Source organism: Chenopodium album, chromosome 14 (assembly GCF_948465745.1).
Source record: "Chenopodium album chromosome 14, dcCheAlbu1.1, whole genome shotgun sequence".
NCBI classification, from domain to species: Eukaryota; Viridiplantae; Streptophyta; class Magnoliopsida; order Caryophyllales; family Amaranthaceae; genus Chenopodium; species Chenopodium album.
The window spans coordinates 11,084,568-11,097,444 of record NC_137847.1 but is presented as its reverse complement, the minus strand read 5'-3'; the positions used below and the strand labels follow the sequence as shown (position 1 = coordinate 11,097,444).

General features: G+C 36.3%; 1 protein-coding gene across 1 annotated transcript; it reads left to right on the top strand.

The window, feature by feature from the left end:
* The first annotated feature begins 3,176 nt into the window (after positions 1–3,176).
* On the top strand, positions 3,177–4,162 carry LOC145577775 (uncharacterized). The gene is made up of 3 exons (XM_081635225.1): positions 3,177–3,483; positions 3,591–3,698; positions 3,855–4,162. The coding sequence occupies exons 1-3, from the start codon at positions 3,177–3,179 to the stop codon at positions 4,160–4,162; spliced, it is 723 nt and encodes a 240-aa protein (XP_081491351.1).
* Positions 4,163–12,877: the final 8,715 nt, after the last annotated feature.

Here is a 12,877-nt window from a genome sequence, read left to right as displayed (position 1 = left end):
TGGATACCAATGGGCTATTGTGTAGCTGGCTGACATGGGTTTCAAACTCAGTTTGGGAAATGACAACAGCTTCACCATCATCACCATCATCAATATCCAGTTGGCTTTTTTTGGGAGATAACCTTAAACTCCACCTAACTGGCTTCACTTCTTGTTTGATGGGCTTCAATTTTTTGTTAGGTGGCAACAAAGAACTGTTTGAGGGTGGACTGGGCACAATTTTCTGTTCTAGTTTGGGTGTTAAAGAAGGTACAAAGCTTGGGTTCTTTGTCCTTGGACCTAGCCCATGTTGTAAAGGCTTAACAGGGTTTGGTTTCTCAATTAAGGCCCAAATTATAACTCTATCATTCAGATCCCTGCTATTGACCAAATTGATAATGTCATCAAATATCTCCACCTTCCTCTTTCCATTTGTTAAGTTCCTGCCATGTAATCTATACCACACACTAAAATGTTGGGGTACCCTACTACACACTACATCATAAGCATATATCACCCACTTCCTCAAATTCACAACAGTCAGTTCCTTCAACCAACAACTCAACCTCATAAACATCCCTCCCCCAACATACTCAGTCTTACCCTTGCTGTATTGAAATTCACCCCCAACCCATATATTCATATCAACATAGGGTGGAAGCTCCCTAAAACAGTGAAAAAAGCAATTGTTCAATATGAACAGCAACATGCACAACTATCTAAGCTCCACACACATTCAATCAAACCTAAAAAACCAACATGCAAAAACAAAACAGGGCAAAGCAACCAACCAAATAATGCACATTTCTCAGAGCCCAACAATATCCTAAATTACAACAATTAGTTTGTTTTTAATTATTTATATGTCATAAAGCGTTTGATTTGTTTAATTGTACAGCCAATTTTGTCAATTAAAAAATTAGGGTTCCAATTTCGAGTATAAAAAAATTTAGGGTTTTCACTTTTTTTTCATTTTTAATTGAAAAGGACAGAAATTTATGGTCAAACCACCAATGTACCTTGAAGGTCTTCCCTTTGCTGCAGTCAATTGAGTATTTACTGAGCTTTCCCCTTTGTCCATTTCTGTAGTTTCACCGAGTAACTTCAGCGTACCCAAAAAAGCATAAAGATGACTTGGAAGAGAGAGAGAAGGCAAAGACAGAGATGGTAGGGCTGAGAATTTCAGAAAAAGGGGCAAAGATGATGGAGATTATTCGTTGCTTAGGTCAGAATTGTTGAACCTCAATTGAAGACAGTAAAAGAAGAGAGTGAGTGATAATGGAGGGAGATTTAAGAGGAGAGAGTAAAGGTAGTTGGGGGGAAGTAATTTGGGTGGGAAAAGGTAAGTGGTGGGCCCATATAACGTTCAAATTGGACGGAAAACGTTATTGGGTAGTGCTACCTTAACGTTTTCAATCTTGCGGGTAGTTGTAAACAAATGAAAAAAAATGGGTAGTTGTTAACAAAACAGCCTATCTTCCGGGTAGTTTTAGACAAATTTTCCTAAAAATTTATTTAATTGACAAGAAAATAGCTTTAAAAATGTGGACCTATCCTAGTTTCATTCATACGAGTACTACGAGACACAGTACTCCTTCTTGAGCAAACATATTCTCCATTTGCTCTGTAGACTGTAGGGAAGAACGCTTCTCTTTGTTGGTAACAAAAACAACTTCCGCCATTTTTTCCCATCGATCAAGAACTTGATAGATTGTGCCTACTTTGATTGATTTCATTATGCTTCTCCCATTTTCCTAATTGTTATTTAATTTTTGAAATTGCGGTTAATTTTCAAATTTAAGTTTTACATATTTTTTACAATTTATGACTATGATTTTGTACTCAATTAATTCCTATTTTGTATTGCATTTTTGTTGTTCAATTTGGAGAGGAATTATGCAATGCCAGTTGCTACATTTTCCTTTTTTTTTAAATGAACGTTGGCAATTTGATTTTGATACCGGTACCTGAATGGCTGAATTAGCTAGTATATATTGGGGGTACCAGTGCAAGTTTCCGTTAGTATACTGTGAGTAACGATGCAAGATTCCGGTAGTATAATTTAGGTCCCGGTGCAAGAATCCAGTAGTATACTTTGCGTCCCGATGCAAGAATCCGACCGTATAATTTGATACTGATGCAAGAATCCGGCTGTATAATTTGTTTTATGTAAGTCTCTGGAGACATGGATTTGGGTCAATTAATATTCATATATATAAAGGCAACTGCTTCCCTGGACTCGCTACTAGTATCACTACCTAGGTGCAAGTCAACTCTCATGTATCAAATCTATCTTGTATCGTGCCCCAAAACTCCAATTAGGTACTGTCAATGAGGCCCTGAGATTTCAACTGGTGACTTATATTAGGCCTCGGAATTAGAAAACGGTACCCTCTATTAGGCCCCAAATATTAGAATCGATACCCTCTAATAGACTCTGGAAATTAAAACGGTACCCTTTATTAGACCCTGAAAATTCTAGCCAATTTCCCTATTAGGTCCTGGAAATTGGTGCCGGTATTTAGTATATATATTAATCCCTAGAAATTTGAATTGGTATATTGTATTAATGGTATGCCCGAAAATTCAAATTGCTACATTTATTAATCCTTGTAAAAGTCTTGTAATTTTGTAATCTTGTATTTAATTGTTTAACTGTTCATCCAATTAATAATTTTTGTAGAAAAAAATAGCACAAATTAAAATGCATTAAGAAAATCACTGTAGTGCTATTTCTCATGGTAGAAATAGGGATTATATACTTAAGAGTAAGAAGGGCTTAAATTAAAATAAGGGTAAGATAGGAATATAAACTTTTAAAAAAAAATAAGGATTATTTAGTTAGGAGTAAGAAGGGCTTAAATTAAAATAAGGGTAAAATAGAAATATAAACTTTTAAAAAAATTATTTTATTCTGCATTTAGTGCCTTTTAATAATTCAAGCATTATCTAGTTAGGTAATTAAATATGAGAAGTTACTTGAAATAAATTATATTAAAAAAATTTATAAGTTAACAAATTACGTGAAACTTAAACATTTAAAAATTTGTAGCTAATTACTAGTAAAATTCCTTACAAAATATAGTTGTGATTAAGTAATCAAAAACAACATACAACAACATAATAAGACGCCAATACCATTTTAAGGACAATGTGATTCTAAAACAACAACAATCTAGTCAATTATCAATGAACATATGGATCACGAAAAACCTCTTATTAAGCTTGCGGATATCCTACCTCCTACGCATATTCTAAGTTATAAATTCAAAGACATATGGGATATGAAGGGGTTGAAAGTGGGAGATTTCTCTAATTATCTTCCAGGCCACATATTGAATGAAATTCAAGCAATTGAATTGGTGAAGGAGGAAGATGCGATGAACACAGTGTATTGGAATGGTTTCCCATCGGGGAAATTTACCATTAAGTCTGCAATGCAGATTGTGAGGAATGTCATGGAAAACAACCAACCAAATTTCTTACCACGGAAAGATATTTGGAGTTTGCAAGTTCCACAAAGAATGAAATTCTTCTTGTGGCTGGGATATAGAGAAAAGGTGATGACAAATTCTGTCAGATTCATTTAACTCATAATCCACGGTGTCTAGTGTGTGGTTATGTTGAGGAAAACTTGGATCATATTTTGCGTTTTTTCTTTGCAACTCGTATTGTTTGGAGGAAGCTTAGAGTTAATGTGGATGCTCATAAGTTGCAAGGTCCTTTTTGTGGTTGGTTGATGGGAAACTTAAGGCATAAACGAAAGATTGTGAAGGAAGAATGACCCTATTTTCTTTACGGTGACCTGCTCGTAGCTTTGGAAATGGCGGATTGCTCGAAGCTTTAAGCGAGAAGTTGACATCCCTTTCGGCCAGGCAAGCTTTATTGTAGCTCGAGTTGGAGATACCTTGAGGGCTTGGGAGAAATTTGGGACTTTGAAGAACAAGAAAAGAAAAGGGAAACCGTCCATATCAGGTGGAAACTACCTCCTATTGGTTGGGTTAGCTTGAATACGGACGGTGCTTCTAAGGGCAATCCTGAGCCGCCTAGAGCAGGGGGAGCAATCCGTGGTGAAAATGGTGAAGTTTATGAAGTTTTTGCTCTTAATTGTGGCACTTTCACCTGTACAAGAGCCGGGTTACTTGTTGTGCTTAAGGGGCTTGCTATTGCTATAGGACATTAGATACTATAAGCGGAATTGCATGAATCATATTCATAAGCATCTAAACACCAAAATAAATGCATAACACATAAAGAACAATTAATAATACCTTTGAAGCGTGATTTCACTAGTAATCAAGCAAGAACAAACGGGAGACAAAGAACCCCAAACGTAATTCCTCTACTTGGTCCACGGGCACAGATTAAACCTCCACTAATGCTAGTTAGTTGTGATCGAACCTTTCAATCAACCTTCTACGGAGAAGAGAAACACGAACTAACCATGAACCACCACGAACGAACACCACATGCGCCACCTAGGGTGGCCAACCGTACGGACAGGGGGGGGGGAAGAGAGGGCCGTGAGAGTGAGAGAGAGATTAGGGTTTGGGACTTGGTTGCTTGAGTTACAATTAACTGACTTGTCAATTGTTATGTCAATCTAAGTCGTGGATCTTATTTATAGATCATATCTCTAAATAAGAGTCCATGTCAAGCCCAAACTCCTTATCCTAATCAAACTACTCTAGCCCAACACTCTATATGGTTTGTCATGATCTCATGAGGCCCATTAATGGGCCCATTAATGGACCTCTTAATTGTTTAACCCAATACCCTTGTTGTGTGACCTCATAGGATCCATTTTATTGGGCTTTGGACTATTTGATTAACCCAAAGATCATTTATCATTTCTAGAAACAGACAATGAAGACCCAAAAGAATGAACTTATTATCTCCATAATAGTGATCCTTAATATATCTAGTAATTGCACTTATCGAAGATATAATTCCTTTAATTTCCCACTTGTCTGAGACAAGTGCGCAATACTCAAATTCCTTTAGTCAATGTGCGTCGATTTGATAATATGCACTAGTGGAAAAAATGTTATTAGCAGCACCCTATTAGCAACTGGCGTTAAATATGTTAGTTACTAAAACACTAATTGCAACTGGCTAAAATAATATCAGTTTTCCATTGGCTCTTGAACAAGTTCGTATATTGCACAAGACCTGTTCGAACAATGGCTTTTACCCGAAACCAATCTTCTGGTATGCTTTTCTCCAAAATTTGTTTATTTATTGTTTTGCTGTTTTCGGGTTTTTCTTGGTGTTCTTTACTTGTGTGAGAGTATGAATCTTGCTTGTTTATTTCTTGCATTCACTTGGTTGATTATTGCTTTTTTACACCTGCCAGGCCTTTTTGATTCAGCTATTTTAAAGCACTTTTCAGCCATGAATAAGCTTAAGAAGATGGCCTGCTGGGCAAAACCCAATCTGTACTGTTAAACAAATCAAGATGCCTGTATTTTATACTAGACTTAACCCCAAGAACCAAGTGCAACTTACCATTAAAATATTATGGGGAGGGCTGCTGCTTCTCAAGTGTGGTCATAAAGGTTTTACTATCTTAGTTATTAAATTTTCTCCTGTGTTTGTGTGTAGGGAGGAGGGGGCTTGGGAAGAAGTGGCACCCTATTCTGTGCTGTACTTTTTCGTAATATATGTTATGACTTTAAACTAATTCTTTTATCTAGTGTTTGTTCAAAAGACTTCTTTTTATCGGTAACATGAAGTGTTTTTTTATTGTAATTTTTTATTGGGTGTCCATTTCAGATGCTCTAAGAACCATAACAGAATAGGAAGGTGTACAGCACTCTATAGAGGAATTTGGCCAAGTCTTTTGCTGGTTAGAATACTCACCTATACTCTGCATTCCTCTCTCTTGCCCAGTTCATTTAGTAACTATAAATTGCTTTTCCCATTCTATTATTAAGCTTGTTGGATGCTTTGCTGAAATTGTCTTTGTGTATATGATTGCTCTGTCAATGAAGTAGTATTAGTTTGGTGTCTAATGGAAAATAGACTTGAAAAAGTGCCAGCTTTTGTCAGCTTGCTATATCTGAATTGCATTATACAGTTTTCAACCGTTGTAGTTTTCTTGAGTGGCTTTTTGTCATTACCTTGATAATAGCTTTGCTGGAGTTGTCTTTGTGCATATGATTGCACTGCATATGATTGCACTGCATATGAGGAAATGAGACAACTTGTTGATTTTAAGTAAGAAAAAGCCAAAACTAAAGATGTTGAAGTGCTGGTAGGTTTACAATTTATGCGCTTTATATGCTGTATCTCTCTGACATAAAGCTCCATTAGCAATTAATCCCTTTTGAACAAACCATAAGATCATTTCTTTTGCTAAATGTAGAAATTAATGCATAAAAGTGGGTGGGGAGTGGTTTTGACATCTATTTTCTTAAACCACAGGGTCCATCACTCTATTAGTAATTTCTATTAACATTGTGAATTTTAAGCTGATTCTTTTATATGTTGCACTCTGAAACAGGACTATACCTTTTGGGAGTTTCTTCTAAAGTTCCAACCATTCTTTTTACATATCCAATTCAGGTAAATTTTACTCTTAATTATAATGGATTTTTATATTGTAATATCAACTTTAAGTAATATCTTCTCTATACTTAGCAGGTCATTCGATCAAGGTTACATGTAAATGCCTGTTTGAGGGAGGACTGGAATTTTGCTTCCATGATGCTTAAGCTGGCCCTTACAACAAGCTGTACTACTCTAGTTTGTTCGCTCATCTATCTTTGTGTAAATTTGAAAATAAAGGTCATTTTACCAAAAAAAAAAAAGTAAAATGAAACACATCAACTTTATGTGTTAGCTTTCTAAATTCATCTTTAGCATAACCTTGTAAATTTTAAAATATTTGTTATTAATGTATATTGTAAAATTAACTTAATTTTTTGTTATAATATTAACTTTTATGAGTATATGAAATATTTCGTACTTTAATCTGGTTAAAAAAATTGCAATTTTTTTTATTTGAAAAAAAAACTATTCGCAACTGGCCTAATTATATGCCAGCTGCAAATAACCACTATTAGCAGCTAGCCTAATACTATGCTAATTGCGAATAAATGCTATTAGCAGCTGGCCTAGCACTAGGCCAGTTGCGAATAATGACAATTAGCAATGAAAAAGCGTTAGTTACAAATAATATTCTCATTAGTAGCCCCCGTTATAGCAGCCCCATGCGCCAGTTGCTAAAAGTCACTTTTTGCCAGTTGCTAATAGCATTTTTTCCACTAGTGATAATTGCATCTCATGTCGTGATCATATTAATCTACAAATCTTTTCTTGAAATCTGAGTTAGAATTACAAAACAAATGATTACTGTGTAATCCATTTGAGCACGGCCATGCATTTTCTAAATTCTCGCTCTTCAAGGGGCCAAGACACATTCCTAATTAAATAGGTAGACTCAATCCAGGCCAATCTTGTGAAACCAAAGCTCCCATCAACTTTTGAAGTAACCGGGAAACACTCTTTATAATCTCCAGTTACGGGTAGACGTTTGAATGTACCACAGTTAAATCATTCATTGAATGGAATCCATGTTCCACTCATGTCAAAGGAATCCACTAATATATTCGGAAGCTCTATACATGAACTTCAAAGTAGGTCTATAGTTCGATCATGCATCATTCATGCATATCCATGTGATTGACCGAGCATCACTACACTCCTATAGCCCATGAAACTGCGCTATCCAATCAATCTTACATGCTAGTCCTTGTATTGAAATCATTTGTGTCCACTTTAATGATTTCGAACTAGGAACTTGAATAATATATGGATTTTGTTCACCTGTGGGGTTTCATTCACCAGGTCATCAACCTGATGAGCCCATCAATCCATAATTATTTTGGACATTTTATTTAACATTAAAACCATAATTAAATAAGAGAAATAATAAATTTCTGATTAAACATAATTTTGTAAATGAATGTATTTCTAATGTAATAAGTTTTCTTAAAACAAATACAACTTAAATTACATCATAAGCCTTAATCCAGTTGCACTAGCATGAGTCTCATGCTTAGGCAATGGAAGGGGTTTAGTAAGCGGATCAGCGATGTTCTCATCCGTATGAACTTTGTACATCTTGACATCTCCTCTGCCAACGATCTCTCGAATGAGGTGATATTTCCTCTCAACATGTTTGGATTTAAAGTGTGACCTTGACTCCTTTGATTGAGCAATGGTGCCATTGTTGTCACAATACAACTCAATTCCTTTCTGAGCACTTAGTAAAATGTCCAACTTTGTGAGGAATTTCTTAATCCAAACTGCCTCCTTAGCTGCTTCAACGGCAGCCAAATACTCTGATTCTGTCGTAGAGTCTGCGACAGTGCTTTGCTTCGAAATCTTCCAGCTCACTGCTCCTCCATTCAGACAGAAAATGTACCCTGACTAAGATTTGAAGTCATCTTTGTCTGTTTGGAAACTCGCATCCGTATAGCCCTTGACAACCAACTCATCTTTGCCACCATATACTAGAAACATTTCTTTAGTCCTTCTCAAGTACTTAAGGATGTTCTTGGCAACTATCCAGTGCGCTTCACCTGGATTTGCCTGAAATCTACTACACATGCTAAGAGCATATGAAACATCCGGCCTTGTACAAATCATGGCATACATAATAGACCCTACTACAGAAGCATAAGGTATACTAGTCATACTTCTCATCTCATCTAGCCTTTGAGGGCACTGAGATTTACTGAGCGTAATACCATGGGACATGGGGAGAAATCCTCTCTTAGAGTCTTTCATCTCAAACCTGTCAAGAACCTTATCAATATAAATCTCTTGACTTAGTCCAATCATCTTTCGAGATCTGTCTCGATGGATCTTGATTCCTAAAATGTACTCGCGTCATCACCCAAGTCTTTCATGGAAAAACAACTCTTCAACCATTCCTTGACTGACTCAAGCATTGGTATGTCATTTCCCATGAGTAGTATGTCATCTACATACAAGACTAAGAAAACCACGCTGCTCCCACTAGACTTCTTGTATACACAAGGTTCCGCTTCGCTCTAAAGAAAATCAAACTATTTGATTGCCTCATCGAAACGAAGATTCCAACTCTTTGATGCTTGCTTCAATCCATAAATGGATTTCTGAAGCTTACACACTTTTCCAGGATCTTCAAAACCCTCAGGTTGTGTCATATACACTTCCTCCGTCAAGAACCCATCCAAGAAAGCGGTTTTGACATCCATCTGCCAAATTTCGTGATTGAAAAATGCAGCAATCGCTAGAAGAATCCAAATGGACTTAAGCATAGCTACTGGGGAAAAGGTTTCATCATAGTCAATACCATGAATCTGTCTGTACCCTTTTGCAACCAGTCTTGCTTTGTGGATGTAGGCATTTCCATCCTTGTCTGTTTTAATCTTTTAGACCCACTTACAACCAATAGGTTTTACTCCATTAGGCAAGTCTACCGGGGTCCACACAGCATTTTCAGACATCGATTCCATTTCGGACTTCATGGCCTCAAGCCATTTATCTGAGTTAGGGCTCGCAAAAGCTTGCTTGTAGGTTACAAGTTCTTCATTCTCCAAAAGGAAGATTTCAGAATCCTCAGTTAACAGAACCTCAACAAACTGTTTGTTTCTGATTCTGGCAGACCTACGTGGGGTAGGAGCAACAATAGAAATATTCTCTCCAACTGTTTGAAGATTTTTGCAAGAATTAAATTCAAGTGGGATGATAGGAGTCTTGCTAGTCAAATTAGCTTGCTCCGGCACATAATTTGTCAAATTAGCCGACTCATGCGCCCTCGCCTCTGATGTGGTGTTATCCACATCCATTTGTTGCTCGTCTCGAATTTCTTCGAGAACCAATTTACTCCCACTTGGCTTTCTAGAGAGAAATTCCTTTTCTAGAAAGACACCATCGCGAGCAACAAACACTTTGTTATCTTCGCGATTGTAGAAGTAATACCCTCTTGTTTCCTTGGAATAACCCACGAAGAAACATTTGTCTAATTTAGAGCCTAGTTTATCGCCTTGTAAACCTTTTACATAGGCTTCACATCCCCAAATCTTAAGAAAAGACAACTTTGGAGCTCTTCCATTCCACATCTCATATGGAGTCTTTTCTACTGCTTTGGACGGGCTTCTGTTTAGTACCTTTACAGCTGCTTCCAATGCATATCCCCAGAACAATATTTGAAGATTAGTAAAGCTCATCATGGATTGAACCATGTCTAGCAAGGTTTTATTCCCTCTTTCTGATACACCATTTAACTGTGGTGTTCCTGGAGGAGTTAACTGTGAAAGTATTCCACAATTAATCAGATGTTCATCAAATTGTTGGGTTAAATATTCACCACCACGATCAGATCGCAGTGCTTTAATTGTTTTCCCAAGTTGATTTTGTACTTCATTTTAGAATTCCTTGAACTTTTCAAAGGCTTCCGACTTCTGCTTCATTAAGTAAATGTAACCAAATCTACTTAAATCATCAGTGAAAGTAATGAAGTAACTAAATCCACCCCTAACTTTTGAACTCATTAATCCACACACATCAGTATGTATGAGTCCCAAAAGATCACTAGCTTTTTCACCTATTCCCTAAAAGGGTGACTTGGTCATTTTACCTAGCAAGCATGACTCACAGTTTTCATATGATTCATAATTAAATGAAGAAAGGAGTCCATCCTTATGTAATTTCTGGATGTGCGTTTGGTTAAGATGACCTAGCCTACAATGCCATAGGTAAGTTGGGTTTGAACCATCTGTTCTTTGCTTTTTATGATCTATGTTGTAGACATAGGTTGTATAATCTAATACATATAAACCATTAACCAATTTAGCACTAGCATATAACATATTTTCTCTTGAAATAAAACAACATTTGTCTTTAATTTCAAATGAAAAACCTTCAGTATCTAAAACAGGAACTGAAATAATGTTTTTAGTAATTGCAGGAACATAATAACAGTTATTAAGCACCAAAACGAGTCCAGATGGGAGCTTGAGTTCATAGCTTCCCATAGCTAGCAAGTGCAGCAACAGTTGCTCCATTTCCTACTCGAAGTATCATCTCCTCTTTAGCTAGCCTTCTACTCACTCTTAAGCCTTGCATTTTATTAACAACGTGAGCACCACAACTGATATTGAATACCCATGTGGAAGAGGAAGTAAGGTTAATTTCTACAACAAAAACATTAGGCAACTCCTTACCTTCCGTTTTCACTGGTGTGTTGTAGGGACAACTTGGTATGTGGCAAGACCACTTACCGCAATAGAAGCATTAGCTTCCCTCCTTCTTCAAGTACTCCTCTGTGTGGTTCATCAAAAGATATACTAGTGTCACTGTCGAGCCTTCATCATCATGAATTAGCTTGACGAGATCAAATCCTTCATGGAGTGAAAACAAAATAGTGTCATGTGCAAATTCAACATCAAACGGTCTCCCTAAGATATCCATCCGATTGAGTAAATCAATCAGTTCCTTCACATGGTTCTTAACTGACTGACCAGGAATGAGTTTCATAGCCATTATCTTACAATGAATATTGTAAGTCTCAAACCTTACACAGTCAGTCTAGGAGTAGTATATTTGAGGGATCGAATTTACAACCTCTCTAACATTTTGATCGTTGAAGCCTCTACTTCCTAATGCACCAATACCACCTTGACAGATGGCACGTAGAAAATTTCGCATTTTGGTGAACTCATAATCCTTGAACCTTCTCTTCCAACAAGTTGAAATAGATGCTAATATGAGATTCCTGATTTTCTCTGCATTCGAAACATCTTTCGGGTGCCTATCAGGAGTGAAACCTACTGTGAATCTGCTGTCAATGGGAATGTAGAGTTGAGCCTCAAGCTTGTGGCTCTTAAGAACATTTTTTTAATTTTTCTTCCCATTCCCTGAAGTTTATGAGATTTAGTCTTGTTTTCAGTTTGGTTGGCAAATTAGTGTTGTCGTTAAAGCTATTCATCTACAAACAAAAATCAAAACGAGGCAAAGTTCAATAATTATGTTTAAAATTAAAGTACCATAAGCGTATTAAATTGGTAACTTTAAAACATTATTACAATATTAATTGATCCCAATTGAATTAAATGATTCCAAGATCATTTATTCGTGTAATAGTTGATCGGACTGAGGCCCTACCATCAAGCATTACATTTTCAAGGTGAGTAAACTCTTTACTGATTATAACTCTTGTAACTCTTGGTTGAATAATTAATTTAATTATTACCCTTTGCTTCAAGGTTTTAACTCTTTAGGTAACCTTGCTGAGTATAACCAATTAAATATGTAGAACGTGATCTACCCCAAATTACCCAAGATAACAAGTGACACTCTACTGAGGCCGACCCATCACTCACGATCGAAGGATTGTTGGGTATCTAATTGGAAAAGCAACCTCAATATTATCGGGACCTAGATTTATTATGTTATGATTATTTAGTGAACTCTAGTGCATCATCAATCAACATAAATAAAATCTAACATGCATAATCTACTAATGTATAAATAAAATGACATAGTATGACCCCTTAATTTTAAGAAAACTAATAAAGAAAAACTCCCACTTGAACCTTCATGGATCTCCTCAATCTAGCTCCTTTGGGCTGTCACTCCATTGGCTTCTTGGATCAAATGCAACCTGTAATACTATTCTATTCTATCTAATACTTAAATAAAATAAAATAAATTACAAAAATACTTAACGGTTTGCATACCGTATTTAGATTACAAAAATACGAAATGATGTGCAGATCGTATTTAGAATCTATGGGCCATACTAGTCTATATATAGCAATAGGTAACATCATATATTATAAAGTGCCATATAATAAATCACTCATCATGCTTTCCTAAACTGCAACATCGAATGTTCATAATT